Source organism: Bubalus bubalis, chromosome 18 (genome assembly GCF_019923935.1).
Source record: "Bubalus bubalis isolate 160015118507 breed Murrah chromosome 18, NDDB_SH_1, whole genome shotgun sequence".
NCBI classification, from domain to species: Eukaryota; Metazoa; Chordata; class Mammalia; order Artiodactyla; family Bovidae; genus Bubalus; species Bubalus bubalis.
In genome coordinates, this window is record NC_059174.1 from 10134320 (window position 1) to 10152671 (window position 18352).

The 18352-nt window shown below is 58.5% G+C and overlaps 2 protein-coding genes across 4 annotated transcripts; one reads left to right on the forward strand and one right to left on the reverse strand.

Moving 5' to 3' along the window:
- Positions 1-16: 16 nt before the first annotated feature.
- On the reverse strand, positions 17-11026 carry TAF1C (TATA-box binding protein associated factor, RNA polymerase I subunit C). The gene is made up of 15 exons (XM_044932209.1): positions 11008-11026; positions 6468-6606; positions 5017-5098; positions 4735-4832; positions 4568-4657; positions 4398-4471; positions 3531-3769; positions 3318-3434; positions 3118-3235; positions 2957-3028; positions 2694-2829; positions 2426-2569; positions 1876-2050; positions 1663-1800; positions 17-1590 (listed from the first exon to the last, which is right to left on the reverse strand). The coding sequence occupies exons 2-15, from the start codon at positions 6603-6605 to the stop codon at positions 530-532; spliced, it is 2682 nt and encodes an 893-aa protein (XP_044788144.1). The 5' UTR covers position 6606; positions 11008-11026; the 3' UTR covers positions 17-529.
- A 123-nt stretch (positions 11027-11149) lies between these two features.
- ADAD2 (adenosine deaminase domain containing 2) lies at positions 11150-17878 on the forward strand. Of its 3 annotated transcripts, XM_025268467.2 has the most exons (11): positions 11150-11496; positions 11591-11734; positions 15363-15515; positions 15850-15897; positions 15984-16109; positions 16193-16343; positions 16423-16590; positions 16694-16923; positions 17012-17255; positions 17487-17607; positions 17690-17878. In XM_025268467.2, the coding sequence occupies exons 1-11, from the start codon at positions 11181-11183 to the stop codon at positions 17792-17794; spliced, it is 1806 nt and encodes a 601-aa protein (XP_025124252.2). In that variant the 5' UTR covers positions 11150-11180; the 3' UTR covers positions 17795-17878. The 3 variants fall into 3 exon arrangements, with proteins under 3 accessions (XP_025124252.2, XP_044788145.1, XP_025124253.2); XM_044932210.1 differs by lacking the exon at positions 17012-17255; XM_025268468.2 differs by lacking the exon at positions 11591-11734.
- Positions 17879-18352: the final 474 nt, after the last annotated feature.

Below are 18352 nucleotides of genomic sequence, written 5' to 3' on the forward strand. Positions count from 1 at the left end.
ATCATTCAACACCAAGCTCAGTCATGGGTTTATTCAACCCCTAACATGGGTCCAAAGTGCCTCCCTCTCCACATTACTGTGCTAGGAACCGCATCACACAGACATTGACCACAAACCACCGCGACACCCAGTGAGCGCAGGCTAGCTGGGGAGCTCATTTCACCGTCACCCACAGCGCCAAGCAGCTGGGGCTCTGGCCCCGAGGTCACTGGGGGCCCGAGCGCGCCTGCAGCCCCTGCCTTCAGCACGACACTGTTAGCTGGAAGGGATCCCAGCAACATTGACCTTCAGGACAGGGCTGCCAGGGCTCCACCATGTGCCCCGAGACCGTGACCTACGGGAGAAATGACTATTTTGCTGTTCTCCTTCCCCTGACGTTGCTCCAGACTGCTTCCGAGCGTCTCCCGCTCACGAAGGCATTCCAGAAGCAGGTCTGCCCCCTGGGGACTGTTCTGATTCCCGTTTCAACCACGAAAGACGCAGCTTATCAAGGATGGTAGGCTCTTGGAGCTGGCAACCTCCCCAGGCCTCAGAAGCCCATGCGGGGCTTCTTCCGGAGCCGCTGAGAGCTGGAGCGTGTGGCCAGGAAGCTGGGGGTCTGGGAGGAGGGCGGGGTGGCGCCCTCCGGGGTGTCCCCTCGGGGCAGCTGCTGAACTATGCCATCCTGGGGGGTGTGCTGCCTGGAGGGCGTGGCCCGGACACTTGGGGTCTGGGAGGAGAGCACAGTGGTGCCCTCTGGGGTGTCCCTTCGCGGCAGCTGCTGGACCGTGCCGTCCTGGGGGGCGTGCTGCCTGGAGGGTGTGGTCCGGACGCTGGGGGTCTGGGAGGAGAGTGCAGAGGCCCCTCCTGGGGTGTCCGTGCGGAGCGGCAGCTCAGCCATGTAGTCCCAGAGGGTCTGCTGCCGCTCTGAGGGGACGCCCTGGGCCCAGGGCTCCTGGGTGAGCTCCTGGGAGGGCGGGGTCCTTGGGGGCTGGGGCCTGGCCTCGGGCAGTGTATGGTCTGGGCTGGGCGGGGGGCTGGCGGGATCCGAGAGGTCCACACGGCCGCTGAGGGAGGAGAAGGTGCTGGACAGCTGAGTCCGGCGCTTGTGCCGCTTGGGCTGCTTCCCGGGTCCTGCGCAGCCGCCCCGCCGCCTCTCCCACCAGGCCGCAGCCCCGAACTCCCAGGCTGCCTCCAGACGCTCGCTGAGCTCATCCTCGGGGCCAGGTTCGGGGGCGGGGGGCCGCTCCTCCGGAGGGAGCAGGCCCAGGTCCCTCCGCTGTAGGAGCCGCCCCTGGGCCATGGCCCTGCGGAAACCCTCGGGCGCCAGCCCCTCCACCTTCTGAGGCTCGAAGCCACCCAGCAGCCGGCGGTGGGAGAAGGTGGGTGCCGCCCACACCGGGGGAGCCAGGGGCACCTCCAGCAGGGCCTCTAGCCACCGGCTGCAGCAGGCAGTGGCCTGGGGTGTCCAGGAAGCTGCGGGGGCACGAGCATTGGGCCCGGGGTCTGCCTGGAGGTGGAGGCGCTGGTGGAAAACATCTCCGGCCGCGGAAAGCTGGAAGAGCGACAGCACTGGTGTGGAGGCGGGGGGCGGGATGGCAGCAGCCAGACCTGCGGACGGAAGGACAGTGACCAGGCGGCCTGGGGGGCGCGGCTCCCCACCCGCCCCAGCCCCCAACGCACCTACAGTGGGCGCTTTCAGACGCTCCTGCAGCCGCCGGTGACTCTTGGGCTCCAGCAGGGGGAAGGCCGAGAGGGAGTCGCTCCTGGTGGGGAGAGACTGGGGGAGCCCCGCCAGGCGGGGTGTGCAGGCCCCCACTCCTGGAGGAGGGACAGGTAGCTGAGGCCCTGTCCAGGCCCGCCCTGCCCGCCCCCCTGCCCGGCTTGGCCCCTCACCTGCGAGGTGCAGCAGCTGCAGCTCCCCACCCTGGCTGGCCAGGAGCAGTGGCTGGGGGAGGCCTGGGCGCGGTGGCGGCAGTAGCCGGGCCAGCAGGGGCGCAGAGCGGAGGCCATGGTTCCACTTGAGCAGGGGCACCAAGGGGAGGCGCTCATCCACCAGGTAGAGGGAGAACTGGCAGAAGACGAGGATGAGACTGACGGGACAGGACGGGTCTCTCTGGGCTGCCCCCCCCCGGCCCCTTCCAGAGCTCCACATGGTTTTCAGAGTAGCCTGGCTCTGCGCAGGAGGTGTCTCCCCAGCAGGCGTCCCTTGTCCTGATGGCCCCGCTGGGAGAGGGGCTCTCATAGCCTTCCCCACCTCGCCCAAGGCTGGCACACAAGCCCAGACACCCAGGAGCACCCAGGGTGCTGAGAGGGCGGGGCGGGGCGGGGCCAGACCTCCTCCCCCTCTGCCCCTCCCCATCCCCGGCTGCATCCACGGCCCTGTGACCTGTGTCTCCAGTGACCTGAGACAGGGCAGGGTGGAGAGAAGGGGAGGTGAGCCCACCTGGGTACAGACGAGGTGGAGCATGGGGTGCAGAGACTCTGGGCCGAGATCCCCCAGGTGCTGGGTGAGCAGGACCCGCTCTCCTTTCTGGCACGACGCCTCTGCCCCTCCACGAAAAAGCAGCAGACCGCAGCCCGGCGGGCCCTGGGGGACATGCTGGGTTAGCTCTCCCACAGTCCGCCATCCGTGGGTCCAACTGGCCGGGGCCTCGCTGGCCCTGCGGCTTGTCACGCCCACTGGCAGAGGTCCCCCTGCCCCGTGCCCTCACCTGAGTGTCCACCATCTTCACTCCAGTGCGGTCACCCACCGTCAGCACTCGAGGGTGGGCGGTGAAGTCTGCCCAGCGCCAGGAAGAAGGGTCCCGGAACACCAGGGTCTCAGGGTCCTTGTAGATTTGCCGCAGCCTTGGGGAGACAGGCCAGCCGTGGTGGGGGGACAGGCTGAGGGGGAGGACTGGGCACCCTGGCCGGGTCCTGGCCGGGTTCTGGGGGGCCCGTGTTGGGGTGGGGGTTTCTGTGGCAGGGGCCTTACCCGTCTTCGGCGCTCCACAGACAGACGGCTCCAGAGCGGCTGCAGATGACCAGCTCTCCAGGCAGGTGAGGGCTGCAGGGCACATGCGTGAGGAACGCCGGGCCACCCCTTCTCCCAAGCCTACCTCCGCACACACTGCCCCCTCCCCGCAAGCCCCTCACCTGAGGCTGATCCCTGTGGCCCCCTTGTCCACCTGCAGCACCTGGAGAGGGGCCGGCTGCCCCTGCATACTGACCTTCCACAGGCCACAGTGGTGGTCAGAGCGGACAGCCAGCAGAGCTGGAGGAGGGAGAGGGTGAAAGTGAAGGTGAGGGTTAGCAGCAGGTCAGTGAGCAGCCAAGGGAGGCGTCCACGGGCTTACCTTCTCCCTGCACGCTGCGGGTCACTACCTGCCGGACGGGTCCCCGGAGCTGGATACGGCCAGGGTCGCTGAGAACCTGGGGCTCGCTCTCTGGGGTCAGACTGACCTTCTGGAAACCTGGGCATCTCGCTAAGGACAGGTTCACAAGCTACGGCCGCTTAAGGCCCACAACTCCCTGCCCGTCCCTGGCCTGTGCTCAGCAAGGGAGGATACACAGTGTGTCCATGGCACCGCCCACGGGGTAGACCAGCTGCCCGGCCCCAGGGGTCCTGCCAGGCACCCAGGCCAGCGCGCCCCCGGTGCAGGCATCATCCAGGAGCAGCCGCTCCCAGCGCAGGGCCAGCTCCTCGTGCAGCAGCTCTCCCAGGAGGCTCGCCACCGACGTGCTCAGGATCGGGGCCCCAAGGATGGAAAACCGGCGCTGGCGCTGGCTGAGGTAAGCCCAGGGACAGCTGGGGCGAGAGGACGGCGGGACGGTCAGGCCGGCCCGGGGGGGCCCAGTGCAGTGGACATGTGCTTAAACCAACCTGGAACTCCTTCCTCTGCGAGAGCACCCTACGCTGTTCCTGTGCTGCAGTCACACGACCCAGGCCTGGGCACTCAGGAGTCGCCCCAGCCAGTGATCGGCTCACGCCTGGCATGACACCCAGGCCAAGCCAAACTGAGCCAAGCACACCCTTCCTGGGACATCTGCTGGTGCCTCAGGAAGGCCACTAGCCCTCTCCCTGGAATCAGTGGCCTCTCCCTGGAATCATAAACCACGTTGCTGCCACCTGGAGACAGTGTGCCTAGGAACTAAGCCAAGCAGAAGCAAGTGGGTGAGAAGGTGAAGGGTCAAGGCAAAGCCCTGTAACACCTGACGCCTGGACGCAGCCATGTCTGGGCTCCATGAGCTTGCAGGCCTTCTCGCCCTGCACTGCTAGCAGAGCTGCGATTTGTATGAGGAAAAGTATGGCTGGTGCTTGCACTGGGGAGGGTGGAAGCAAATGCTGATGGGAACCAGCATCCTGGCCTGGATCCTTCCAGAGCCCCACCACTGGCTAGGCCTACCCAACCCATTCTCTCTCACTAGCCACTTGCCCCCAGGGCTGGTGTCCACCGAGGTCCTGGAGTAGCCTCTTCACACTGACCACTGTCTTCGTCTTAGAGCGGCTCTGTGTGGAAAGGCCTCGTCAAGCTCACATGTCCTAGGGCCCACCCCGATGGGAAGTGGGGTGCCTCCCCCCTCCTGGCCAGCCAGGGTTACTCACATGTGCTCCTTCCAGTTTGAAATTCTCCAGCAGTAGCCTTCCCAGGGGTGCAAAGGCTATGTCTCCGTGGTTCCACAAGAACCGGCTGATCTGCAGGAGGAAAGGAGGCCGGGTCAGGAGGCATAGCCCCGGGCCCGCGGCCCTGTCCACCGGGCAGGCCCACGCACCTGCTCAGTAACATCCAGCACGGCTCGGGGATGTCTCCGGAACTGGTAGCCTCCCCGGAAAAGCAGATCTTTGGCAGTCAGGCCAGGGTCCCAGGGATCTGAGGGAAGAGGGAGGCTGGGAAGGGACTGAAATGGAACCAGGTATCCCAGTGCCCAGAGGTGCCAAGGACCCTGCTGGGTGGAAGGAATCAGCAGGGGACATGGGGGGAAGGCCTCAGGGCAGGGGCTGGGGAAGAAGCAGTGTGTGGGAGCAGCTCGGGGGCCCCAGCCCAAGCTCCTTACCGGGACCAGGAGGCAGCAAGGGCAGGGGCCCAGGCGTGTCCGGCTCCCAGAGCAGAGCCTTGGCCACGTGCGGCGTGCTGTCCTGAGGAAACACAACCACAGCCGCAATGCAACAGTGAGCGAGCGCCCAGGCCAGGCCCTGTCATCAGCTTCTGTCTCTTCCTAACTCCTTCAGAACTCACCAGGCGCCTGCCAAGCTGGTCACTGTCACTTTAATGATGAAGAAAATGGGAGGAGAGGGGAGGCCGTCCCTGGTCCCGGGCAGCAGCCAGAAAAGAGAAGGGCTGGGATCTGAACCCAGGCAGCCTGACTCCAGTCTGTGCTTCCCAGCTCCAGGCTGCACTGCTCTCGGAGGACCGCCCGGCCTTCACTAGCTGGCCCGGATCTCACCCGCATGTCACTTACACTCGGGAGACCGTGCAGGCGCCCACAGGCTCTTCCGCTCCCCTGCAGGGCTGCTGCTGCTGCTAAGTCACTTCAGTCGTGTCTGACTCTGTGTGACCCCATAGACAGCAGCCCACCAGGCTCCCCCGTCCTTGGGATTCTCCAGGCAAGAACACTGGAGTGGGTTGCCATTTCCTCCTCCAGTGCATGAAAGTGAAAAGTGAAAGCGAAGTCGCTCAGTTGTATCCGACTCTTAGCGACCCCACGGATTGCAGCCTACCAGGCTCCTCCATCCATGGGATTTTCCAGGCAAGAGTACTGGAGTGGGGTGCCATTGCCTTCTCCGCCCCTGCAGGGCTGGCCTCAGACAACTCAGCTCCACACTTGGGACGGAGAGCAGCAGGTGAGGCTCCTGATGGAAGCCCTTCCTTGTCAAGGGAGCCCCACCAACCACCCCCGCCCCGACCCCCCAGTGTCACTCTTAAATTTCTCACCCATGTGCCTCTGCCTGGCGTAACCCTTAGCCAGCTTGTCTCCAAGTGGCAGCTGATGGCTTAGGTGTCCAGGGAAAGAGCAGGTGTCCTTCTTGTCCCAGGATGTCTCCCCACCCCCTCACCTTGCACTGTGCAGCTCCAGCATCCTTTTGGTTTCGCTCAGAGATGTCCACACTTTGAAATGATTTTATCTTCTGGCCTATTCACTTGTCAGTCCCTACTCCACCTAACTGTTCCCCAGGGGCAGGGAGTGCATCTGACTTACTCACTCTGGATCCCCAGGGCCTGATAAGGCACCTGGCACACAGTAGGTCTATTCAGTGAGTATTCATTGAACAAACAGAGGAAGGAGAAGGCGGGGGGAGAGGGAGCCAGGAAGGAGGCTGAACCCTCTGTGGATGGTAGGGCACCGTAGGTCCCCGAAGGACGGGATTCTGGTTGAACCTGGGTCTTAGTAGATTTGTACCAAAGCCCCCCACCCTGCACTCCTGCCAACTGGTGTGACCTCTAGGATGGGGGTGCCAAACGATGCCCCCCACCCCGGGCCACCAAGGCTCTCCCTGCCATCCTCACCTGAGAGCCTTGGGGTGAGGACGCCGGCAGGGTCAGTGTGTCTCTCCAGCTGCACATGAACGACAGGTCAGGGACATCGCTCTGACCAAGGGGGCCGGTCATGAACAATGAGGGTGGGAGGGAGCTGGGGAAGTCCATCCTGAAAAACAGGAGCCACCGTCACCCTGGTCTTCCTCAGAGATCTGAACCGGACAGCGGCTTCCAGGGCTCCTGGGAGAGTGAAGAGTGTCTTAAGAGGAGGATAATCTCTTTGGGGAAGCAGATAAGGAAGAACAAATGAATATGTTGCCGAACGTCCGAGAATAGTAGGTGCTATACCAAAACCAAGCAACCCGCCAGGAGGGAAGGGGTGGCAGGGCCTGAGGGTATGCTTTTTAGCATCCGTAGCTTCATGAAGGTGGTGTTCGGCACACACAGAGCCTAATGAGAGAGACAAACATGCCAACTACTGGAAAGAGGGTGCTGGGCAGAATGAACAGCAAGAGCAAGAGTCCTGGGGCAGGAAGTATGTGAGAAGCAACTGGGCAGCCATGGGAAGAACTAGGGGGTGAGTGATGGGGGCCGAAGTTAGAAGGTGGCTGGTGGGGGTCAGCTTCCATCACGCTCTCATGTACTACATTATAATTACACAGTCCTACCTAGACGACAAGCCCCACACTCTAGGCTACACTCTCAAGACAAACTCAAGTTCCCCAAAGCCAGAGTTGTCTGCCTTCCGACTGTCAAGTACAGTACCTTCCAACAAAAAGGAACCAACTGAGTATTGAATAATAATGTTTATGTCAAAGGGCTTTGGTGACTGCAGCCATGAAATTCAAAGATCCCTGCTCCTTGGAAAGGGACGCTATAACAAACCTAGACTGTATTAAAAAGCAGAGACATCACTTAGCCAACAAAGGTCCATATAGTCAAAGTTTGGTTTTTTTCAGTAGTCATGTATGGATGTGAGAGTTGGACCAAAAAGAAGCCTGAGTGCTGAAGAACTGATGCTTTCAAACTGTGGTGTGGGAGAAGATTCTTCAGAGTCCCTTGGACTGCAGGTAGATCAAACCAGTCAATCCTAAAGGAAATCAACCCTGAATATTCACTGGAAGGACTGAAGATGAAGTTGCAATACTTCGGCCACCTGATGCAAAGAGCCGCCTCATTGGAAAAGACTAAAGCTGGGAAAGATTGAAGGCAGGAGGAGAAGAGGGTGGCAGAGGATGAGATGGTTAGATAGCATCACTGACTCAGTGGACATGAACTTGAGCCAACTCCAAGAAATAGTGACGGACAGGGAAGTCTGGTGTGCGGCAGTCTGTGGGGTCACAAAGAGTGTAAACAACAACAAAATAAGCAGCTGTAATATCCTTTATTAGCTGCAAAAATAAGAGCAGTTCTCACTTACTGAGTGCCAGCATCTGCCGACATGGTACCACAAGTTTTATTCTCCTGCCCCTAGTATGGAGGTCAGCAAACAGGCTGGGAAAGAGCAACTTGCCCAAGGCCAATAGTGCAATCTTCTGGCCACTCCAAAACTCCAGGTCTGAACCACTACTCTCCCTGCATCCAGAAGCAAGCACCAGCCTCAGAGCCTGACGATGCAAAACATTGCCCCTTAGAGCTACCACTGCATGCATCCATTTATTTTGTAACCTCTATACCTCCAGGTACTCTGAGCACCTCGCAAAGTGCTCACCACACAGTAAATGTTGGTAGATGGTAAAGAATCTCCCTGCAATGCAGAAGACTGAGGTTTGATTCTTGCGTAGGGAAGACCCCCTGGAGAAGGGAATGGCAACCCTCTGGAGTATTCTTGCCTGGAGAATTCCACGGACAGAGGAGCCTGGCGGGTTACAGTCCATGGGGTCACAAAAGAGTTGGACACAACTAAGTGACCAGCACCTTCACTTTTCAAACGAGGGACTTCCCCTGTGGTCCAGTGTCTAAGACACCTCACTCCCAATGCAGAGGGCCCAGGTTCGACTCCTGGTCAAGGAACTAGATCCCACATGCTGCAACTAAGAGTTCGAATGCCACAACTAAAGATTCTGAGTGCCACAACTAAGGCCCAGTGCAGTCATGTAAATAAATAAATAATTAAAAAAACAAAAACAAAACACCCGTCAAAACAATGTGTTTCTCAGGGCACGGGTCAGCCTCATTCTGATTGTGGTTTATATGCCTTCTCTCTTCTTCGGGCCTGCTCTCTGGGACAGGAACTGTATCTGATTCATTTCTGACCTCCTGGCATCTGATTATTGTTGCCTTCTCCTCCATCACAGGAGAGGACAGTGGTGGGAATGCGTCTTTTCACCACAGGACCTTTTCACACGATTTCTCCACTAAAAATGAACACCATTGCTCTTCCTACCTACCTATAAAATCTGCCCCCATCCTTCAGATTTTGAGTCAGGAAGCCTCTCCTGGTTCCCCCAGCCCTGTCCCACATCACCCTGCATCCCTCCTCTGGAGCACGCATTGCGATGTGTGGTAAGATATTTAAAGGTAAAGCTATGTGATTCCAAACTGCTCTGAGAGTCCCCATGGGGAAGGGACTTTATCCCCAGTGCCTGCCTTATTTACTACGTGATGCATAGGAAAGCCTGGCGCACTGCATGCAGTCCATGGGGTCGCAAAGAGTCAGACACGACGGAGCGACTGAACTGAACTCAAATCAGTACGTAAAAGATGAAGGCACAAATCCAAGAATGAGGAACTAGACAGTCTCAAACAAACGCAGGGAGGCTGAGGGAGCTGGTGGAGCCCACGACCTCAGAGAAGCCCCGAGACAAGACAGCCTCGACTTCCCGCCCTCGTCTCTCCCGGACTCTAATTTAGACCTCCCTTTTCGTCGGGTCTGCACGAACGCCGGGTGCGGGAATAGGTGCGCCTGCCGGGGGATGGGAGAGGGGCTCGGGGAGGCCCTTCCCTTCAGACCTCTACTCGCCCACGTCCTCCCCATCCGCCTCTTCCCACTCCACGTCGAGGCCCCAGAATTTCAACCCAAGAACAGCAGGCATCTCGCACCAAGCGCTGTGTGCCAGACAGTTGTTGCTACGACGCTTTACAACGGCGTGATGCTCCCCGCTCCATGAGCCAGCGGCTGCTCACCACCTACTCTGCAAAGGTTGGGCGACTCGTCCCAGAGCCACAGTTTGGAGCAGGAGGACCCGCCCCTCCGTCCCGTCGGGGCGGCGCGCGCACTTACGTGATCCCGTCGCGCCGTGCTCGTCGGGGAAACAGACCTCCGCGTGACGCTCGCCTGACCCTCGTGCCACGAGGGAGCCCCAAGGCGGAACCCTAGCTCTCGAGCCCTCAACTCGACAGCCCCACAGAAGCGATGAACCGCCTCCCCGGGCTGGGCCGGAAATGCTTCCTGGAAGGCAGGAAGTCCCGCCTCCCAGCCCGGCCTCAGGGGCGCTCCAGAGCGCCACCTCCCGGGCGGAGGGAGAATGCGAGTGCAGACGGAGCCGTGGGCACTGGAAATTAAGTAAAAGGAAATGAAAAGTGAAGTCACCCAGCCGTGTCCGACTCTTTACGACCCCATGGACTGAAGCCCGCCAGGCTCCTCTGTCCATGGGGTTCTCCAGGCGAGACTACTGGAGTGGGTTGCCATGGTCTCCTCCAGGGGATCTTCCTGACCCAGGGATCGTACCTGCGTCTTTTGCAACTCCTGCATTGCAGGCAGATTCTTTACCGTGAGCCACCAGGGAAGTCCTCAGAATTGTCTTTCTGTAAGGTCAATCCTTGAACCGTTTGGGAGATTGAATCTACCTTGCTCCACATCTGCTCTTCCAAGTCAAATGTTAACAGGTGCTACCAACTGTTTCTCTATGCCTTAAGTGTCCACATTGCCCCCGTCCTGGCTCGTGTTGTCAGATCCGAAGGTAGCAAGCAGCAGCAGCAGTAGCAACAGTAACAAAACTTACAGACCATAAACTCAGTAACTGGTCACATTTTCCCAGTCACTGGCTCCTCAAGACTGTTAAAATTTCCATCTCCTTCAAGCAACTGTGTTGCATGGTAGCGAGCCATATGTAAATTGTCTTCATCCTTAACTTTATTTTTGTTATTTCTCCTTCATCGCTAGACCCTCATTTTTAAGAATTGCTATCTTGACATGTTTTTACAAACCAACCCAGATTCACTTCTGAGGGGAAAAAAAAAAAAAAAAAGCAGGGGTGGGGTGGGGAGGGCAAGATATCAAATGACTAATTTTAGCTGGAGCCCACGTAGAACACTTACAGTTGGCTTCAGGAAGGCTTAAGGTGAACAGATTTTAAATGTAGGCCCTAAAGAGTCTGTGAGGCTGCTACAAATAAAAACACCATCACTTACAGAATGAGCACCTCCCATCCTCCTCTAGGCTCAGCTGCTTAAGCAGCTGGGGAGGGCAGGCTAGCAAAACGGGGAGTGCAGGGCATCCTTGGATGGCAGCAGGGGTGGGGTTCTGAACTTGGGTCCCCAGACTCCTCCCCTGGTCTTTGTTTCCCGAATATCACGCAAGCAAGCGCAGAGAAGAAGATAATAGGAGGGCCCTGTCTTCCACCCTCACCTTACACCCGCAGCCCTGCCCTTGCAGTAAGGTGGTTGGCCAGGCGGCCACTTAGTCCACATCCAGGCTCTGGCTGCCTGGGAGACTGGCCTTCCCATTGGCTGGGCGTACTGTCCTGCTACAGTTTTATGGGCTCTCATTGGCTACGAGTGAGGTGGGAGGCGGAGCTCACTATGCGCCGACGGTTGTACCACGTGCTCCCCACGTGGGAGCTAGCTCTGGCGTGTAAAAGGGCGCGGGTGGCGCCAGAACGTGCCCACTGTCCCCTCCAGCCCTCGAGTCCAGCCATGGCTTCACAGGCCAGCGCAGCTCTGGGCACCGATGACAGTGGCCGCAGGAAGCCCCGTCTGGCAGCATCACTGCAGATAAGCCCAGGGTCCAGCCCCTGGAGGCCCTCGGCCAGTCTGGGCCAAGAGCCTGCGCCCGCCTCCAACGAAGAGAATGATGAACCGGGCGGGCAGCTCCAGGCCTCTGCCGCGGCTGGGGATGGTGAGGCCTGGGTGGGGGCAGGGATCGGGGAGCTGGGGGCGGCTGGGCACAGGAAGGATGGGGAGGTCCCTGAGGGTCGCTGTACCACCCGCAGGGCCCGCCGGGGACTTCCCGAAGATGGCCAGACATCTGGGCCTGCAGCTCAAAGACCCGCCACTGGGCCAGGCCGTGGCCTCACTTACTCAGTACGCGGCCAATCTGGGTGTCTCCCTGATATTTCGAGAAAGCCAAACAGCAGGTGAGGCCCAGGGGGCTGGGATGGCAGCATGCCCTGGGCTGTTCTCAAATGAAGCCAGGAAGACTGAGTTGGGCCTGAGCCTGGGGCCCGAGGTAGGCCTGCTGTGAGCAGCATGGTGCCAGGGGTACCAGGTACCCCAGATTTCTAACTAGCAGGTGAAGGGGGCCAAATCTGAAGCTCAGGTTGGTTAAAGGACCTGCCTCAAGCTACCCAGCCTTTCAGCAGGCTTTTTTGAAGGTCGATTATATACAATTACAGTTGCCATGCCAGCGTTGGAGAGGAGGTGCCTAAGTGAGGGCCAGCCCACCCCAACTCAAAGAGGTTATCAGATACAGTTAACGATGGCAACACTGTATACAGGTGTAATGGTTACAGGCCTCCTCCTGGAACCACCAAGATCAATCACCAGGTCCCTCCTAGAATCAGATTCCCAACTTTCAGCCAGCACATTCCCTGCTTCTAAGAACTTTTGGGAGCATTTGTAAAACTTCCTAGGAGAACCTCAAACTGAACAACTCAAAACGAGATAATGTATTTAAAAAAAAAATCTACCTGGGATTTGTTTTAATCAGGTATGTTAAGACAGCAGACGTGAGAGTGCTTGTCACGAGGGGGTAAGTATGGATTCCTAGAAACAGGAGGCACAGATGGCCATGCAGGGCTGTGCAGGAAAGGATGGGGTGGCCAGGAGGAAGAGGAGGGGGGCAGGCACAGCCCAGGGTGTTAACTGGGTTTTCTTGGGAAAGAATGGTTGGAGCAGGGTACCTATGCAGAGTGAGATTAGGATTGATAAAAGCAAGACACTGGATAAGTTTAGGGGTTATGGGGTGGTTCCTAGCTGCCTAATACCTGGCCTCAGGGGTGATTTAGGGCATGGGGAATGTTGGCTTGTCAGAGAGTTCTGTGGTTGGGGTGTGAGCTCTGGATTGGTTGGGTTTTATATGAAAGAATGAGCTTGCAGAGAAGTTGTTTGCTATGTCTAGGAATCAACTAGTCCTGGGAGGGATGGTTTCTCAAGAATTAAATCCCCAAATGCCAGAGCATCAAGAATACAGAAAATAGGGACCTCCCTTTTGGTCCAGTGACTGAGACTCTGAGCTCCCTTGCCAGGGGCCCGGATTTGATCCCTGCTTGGGAAACTAGATCCCACATGCTATAATTAAGACTTCGCATGCTGCAACTAAAAAAAAAAAAAGGAGGAAATCAATTCAATACCAGTGATGACAGCTAACATTCATGAGTTCTGGGGAACAGACCAAGTGTTATTTGAAGGTCTTCAGACACATTAACTCATTGAGTCCTCACAAGTATTCCTCAAGAAAGGCAGATACCATTACCACTGCTTTACAGATGGGAAGACTGAGGCCAGAGAGGCTGAAGCTGCCAGCTGGCAGTCTGGTTTCAGAGCCTGAGGCGAACCACTGAGTAATATTGCCACTCCCTTCCGCCTAAGGTCCCTCTTTCCGCTGTCGATGTGGGTAGGCATTTTTTTGTCATTTCTATTCTTCATTTTGGTAAATTTTCAAAGAATAGTATAAAAGAGCTCCCATAAACTCTTCACCCAGATTCTCCAGTTAACATTTGTCACATTTACTTTGTTTCCCTTTCTCTGTATATATATTTATATATAAGTGTCCACATTAATTTGTTTTGAACAATCTGAAGGCTTAATTACTCCTTAAACATTTCAACATATATTTTCTAAGAAAAAGGGCATTGTATTATATAATTGTAGCACAAGGATCAAATTCTGGAAACTTAACAAGTGACCCCATGCACTATACAGTCCATGGAATTCTCCAGGCCAGAATCCTGGAGTAGGTAGCCTTTCTCCAGGGAATCTTCCCAACCCAGGGATCGAACCCAGGTCTCCCACATTGCAAGTGGATTCTTCACCACCTGAGCCACAAGGGAAGCCCAATAATACTGGAGTGGGTAGCCTATCCCTTCTCCAGCGGATCTTTCTGGCCCAGGAATAGAACCAGGGTCTCCTGCATTGCAGGCAGATTCTTTACCAGCTGAGCTATCGGGGAAGCCTATTGATATAATACCATTACTTAGTTACCATGTTCAAATTTTGCCATTTGTCACAGTGATGGGCATTTTTTTTTTCCAATCCAGCACGATTTATTACATCAGCCTGTTTAACCTCTTTTTATCTGAAACAGTTGTTCAGGCTGTCTTTGGCTTCAGGACAGTGATGATTTTGAAGGATAAGGTCTGGTTATTCTGTAGAAAGTTGTCCATTTGGGTTTGTCTGTTTCCTCAGGATTGGGTTCAAGTGATGCATAACCAGTGGAGGCATCTGTGGCAACCTCGTGTCTGTGGCGTGCATCCCACCAGGGGGCCTGAGATCTTACTCTAACCCTGGGGTGTCAGCTGGGGGGGCCTGATCAAGGTGGTGTCGCCAGGTGCCTTCACTTCCCTCCGGGTGTGTCATCAGTCGTCCAAGCAAGGCATCTTGAGGTGGTGTGAGCATCCTGTTCCCTAGAACTCCATCCCCCCCCCCCATGATTGTAGCATCCTTTGATGATTGTGGCCAGAGCTGGTTATTACCGCACTGGCTGCTGTAGAGTCCTGATGCCACCCTTCCTTCTGCATCTCCCAGCTGGCATTCTTTTGTAAATATCTATTTGGCTGCCTTGAGTCTTAGTTGTAGCATGCAGGGTCTTTATGGACACATGTGGGATCTTTTGTGGCCCGTGGGCTCAGTAGCCGTGGCTCAGTAGTTTCCCCAAGGCATGTGGGATCTTACTTCCCTGACTAGGGATTGAACCCACCTCCCCCACATTGGAAGGCAGATTCTTAACCACCGGACCGCCAGGGATGTCTCCCTAACTGGCATTCTTGTTGCTCTTTTATTTATTTATTTATTTTTATTTTTAATAAAGATTAGATATATTTATTTTTTTTAGTTCAGTATTTTTTAATTTTATTTTATTTAATTTTACAATATTGTATTGGTTTTGCCATATATCAAAATGAATCTGCCACAGGTATACATGTGTTCCCCATCCTGAACCCTCCTCCCTCCTCCTTCCCCATACCATCCGTCTGGGTGGTCCCTCTTGTTGCTCTTTTAAAGTAGGTGAATCTCCACGCTAGGGAGGGGTACTGAAATTCGGGTTCTTTTCAAAAGAAACAGGCAGCCCTTTTGGGAGACAATTTAGCAGCAGGTAACAGCAAATACTCTGAATAGAAATAAATATATGCCCTTTGATCAACTGATCCCTGTTCTAGGATTTTCATCTGTCTCTATTGTGTCATAAGTAACACCTGGAGTGGTCATGTTTGGAAGACAAGCTGCTTGTAGAGAAGAAATAGAGCAGTGTGTCTGAGAGGGGACAGGGGACCTTCCTCCTGGAGACAGTGCAGCCCTGGATCTAGGTCCTGACAGCACCTGGGCTCGCTGTCCACCTGCCTGCTGTGTCCCCCTCTGTACAATGGGGTCACAGGGACCTATTTCAGAGGGGCTGGTGTGGATCTGTGAGCGGGCATGGACAGAGCTCAGCAGGCTATCTGCCCGTCATTCTGGTCATCCTTGCTGGCAGGTGTCGTGGTCCTGCTAGGAAGCGCCCGGGACAAGGATGAAGCGCACGGTACCACTTCTCAGCTTCTCCTTCCCCAGACCCCTGCTCGCCCGTCTCTGTGTCTGTGGAGCTGGATGGGGTGGTCTGCCCCCCGGGCACCGCCAACAGTAAGCTGGAGGCCAAGCAGCAGGCGGCTCTCTCTGCCCTCCACTACATCCGGCGTCAGCTGGAGGGCCCAGCCGCAGGGGCAGGTAACCCAGGGCGCGGAGGGGGCGGGAACACACGTGTGCCTGGGGTGAGTTGCTGCAGAGACCATCCGGGCACCAGGACCCAGCCTGCAGGGAGCTGGGGGTGGAGACGTGAGCAGACCCCTGCCCTAACATCCTTTGAAGCCCACCCACACTGGGCCCAGGGACTGCTGGGGGCAGCTGAGGGACTTTTGGCTTCTGGAGGATAACCCGAGCCCCCCTCCTCCACCCCCGACACACACCGCTCACTAGTGGGACCTCTTGGATTCCTGAAGGATGGAGGATGGGAGGGCAGTCCCCAGCACCCACGACAGCCCACCCTTTGTCTCTCTTCCAGAGCCCCCAAAGACCCCCAACCAGCCTCCTCTCGCTCCTCTGAGCATAGGTAGGTGAGACCCCAGTGACGCCCACGCCCCCAGCATAGGAGGGCATGGCCTGTGAAGCCGCCTCTGCCCCCTCCCTCCCTTGCAGAGAACATTGTGACCCACGAGCAGCGCTGCGCGGCCGTGGTCAGCGCGGGCTTTGACCGCCTGGTGGACGCCAGCTCGCCGTACCGGGCCTGCAAGGGAACCGTGGCCGCGGTCATCCTGGAGCGAGGTAGGGTGGCCCTGCCCCTGCCTCCCCGGGAAGGCCCTTGAGCCCCTGCCTCAGGCCGGTCTTCTCTGCCCCCTTCCCCACAGAGGTCCCAGGTGCCAGGGGCCACGCCAAGGAGACCTACCAGCTGGTGGCGCTGGGCACTGGTGGCGGCAGCTGCACTGGGTGGCTGGACTTCTCGGGCCGGCAGCTCCACGACTGCCACGGGCTGGTGGTGGCCCGCCGGGCCCTGCTGAGGTGAGGGGCGGCAGGGGGCCCTCTGCCCAGCCAGCCCTGGGGAGACGAGACGCCCCAGCTGCCACTCCACTGCCCCCAGGTTCTTGTTCCGGCAGCTACTGCTGGCCACGCAGGGGGGCCCCACGGGCAAGGAGAAGTCCGTGCTGGCCCCCAAGCCGGGGCCTGGACCCCCCTTCGCCCTCAAGCCCCGGATCTTCCTGCACCTCTACGTCAGCAACACCCCCAAGGGAGCTGCCTACGATATCTAGTATGTGGGGTACCAGGCGAAGGACAGCCTGGGGGGGCCGCACCCGGGAGCACCACATGGGCCTGGGAGAGGGGCCCTGACCCCCCACCCCGGTCATCCACAGCCTCCCTCCGTCCTTGGAGGGCAGCCTGCTGCACGGCCCCCCCCTCCGCCTGCAGGCCCACATCCAGGGGGAGCTGAAGCCGGTGTGCTACGTGGCCCCCGCGCTCCGCGACACCCACGTGGGCTGCCTCTCAGCGAGCGACAAGCTGGCGCGCTGGGCCGTCCTGGGGGTGGGGGGGGCCCTACTGGCCCACTTCCTGCCCCCGCTCTACACCACCAGCCTGGTCCTGGGTGAGCCCCGCAGGGCAGGAGGGCAGGGGCGGGCCATGGGGCGGGGAGAGGGGGGACAGAGACTCAGATCTTGTCCTGCGCCCCACAGCCGACACCTGCCACGACCCCCCGACCCTGAGCCGGGCCATCCACACCCGGCCCAGGCTCGACAGGGTCGTGGGGCCATGCCTGCCAGCCCCCTACACCCGGACCACACTGCACCTCTTTGCAGGGCCCTCGGTGGCCCCCTCCAACCTCACTCCCAACACCTGCCAGGGCCTGAGCCTCAACTGGAGCCTGGGGGACCCTGACATCGAGGTGGTGGATGTGGCCACCGGGCGTGTGAAGGCCGAGTGAGAAGGGCCTAGGGGCGGGCTGGAGGGGGGTCTGACAACCCGGGGGGTGGTCCCCGTCCCCTTGCCTGTGGGGAAAGAAGATGCATCTGGCTACCAGCCTCTTAACAGCAATGTGACCCCCCACCCCAGATCGTCAGGGTGGAGGTGGTGTGAGAGGGTGGCGCGGGCCTGTTGGCTCAGGCTTCCTTTGCCCTCCCCTGACGTTGGGCCCCTTTCTGTCCTTCCCAGTACTGCCCCCGGGCCTCCCTCCCGCCTCTGCAAGGCCGCCTTTCTCCGGGCCTTCCGCCAGGCTGCCCACGCCCTTGGGAAGTCCCACCTGCTGGCCTTGCAGACCTACGAGGCAGCCAAGGTCAGTGCCTTCCCACCCCCGAAGCCCTCTTTCCCACACTCCCTGCAAGCACCCCCTCTCACCTGCACCCCTCCCGCCCTAGGCCGGGCCCTACCAGGAGGCTCGACAGCAGCTGTCCATCCTCCTGGACCAGCAGGGCCTGGGGGCTTGGCCCTCGAAACCGCTGGTGGGAAAATTCAAACATTGAAGCAGAGCTCCAGGGGCTGAGGTCCTGAGCCCAGCGGGACGCCGCTGAAGGAGTACCAATTTGGGGGTGGGGGTGGGGGGGCATGGGCGGGGCGGGTGCCAGTGCAAGGGTGAAGCCAGGAATGGAGGCTGGGTGGGGTCTGCTGCACACTGGGGGCTTGAATAAAGAAGCTGATTCTGGTGTTCCTGTGTGCTGTTGGCTTTTTGGCGGGGAAGAGGGGAGCCTCAGTCCCCACCCTTCAGGTCCTCTGGGTCCTGCAAGAGGTGAGCAGCCGTGGGAGCTGGCAGGGGGCTCATCCCGAGTGGGTCCCACCCTGCCTCTATGTTACCACAGCTGTCCCACCGGGTGAGGCTGTGATACCTGGAGCCCACGTGCTAACTGGGTGGGAGGTGCCAAGCCTGCCTCTCAGGGGTGGGGGTTGTGGGGAGTCTGCAGGAATGTCCAGGCTCCCCAAGGACCTTGGGGGCAGAGGGAGGACAGTGAAGTCTGCCCATGCACATGCCCACCCCCCCACCCCGGTGCCGGGCACACATCTGCAGGCTGGGCACCTCCCCAGCC

Coding starts and splice junctions, on each gene's coding strand:
- TAF1C (XM_044932209.1), bottom strand. CDS start 6,605: ATGGACTTCCCCAGCTCCCTCCCACCCTCATTGTTCATGACCGGCCCC. Junction 3,770..4,397: donor GGTGGACACCAGCCCTGGGG/GCAAGTGGCTAG, acceptor CTCTCGCCCCAG/CTGTCCCTGGGCTTACCTCA. Junction 2,570..2,693: donor TGAAGATGGTGGACACTCAG/GTGAGGGCACGG, acceptor CATGTCCCCCAG/GGCCCGCCGGGCTGCGGTCT.
- ADAD2 (XM_025268467.2), top strand. CDS start 11,181: ATGCGCCGACGGTTGTACCACGTGCTCCCCACGTGGGAGCTAGCTCTG. Junction 16,110..16,192: donor CGCGGTCATCCTGGAGCGAG/GTAGGGTGGCCC, acceptor CCTTCCCCACAG/AGGTCCCAGGTGCCAGGGGC. Junction 16,344..16,422: donor GCCCGCCGGGCCCTGCTGAG/GTGAGGGGCGGC, acceptor CACTGCCCCCAG/GTTCTTGTTCCGGCAGCTAC.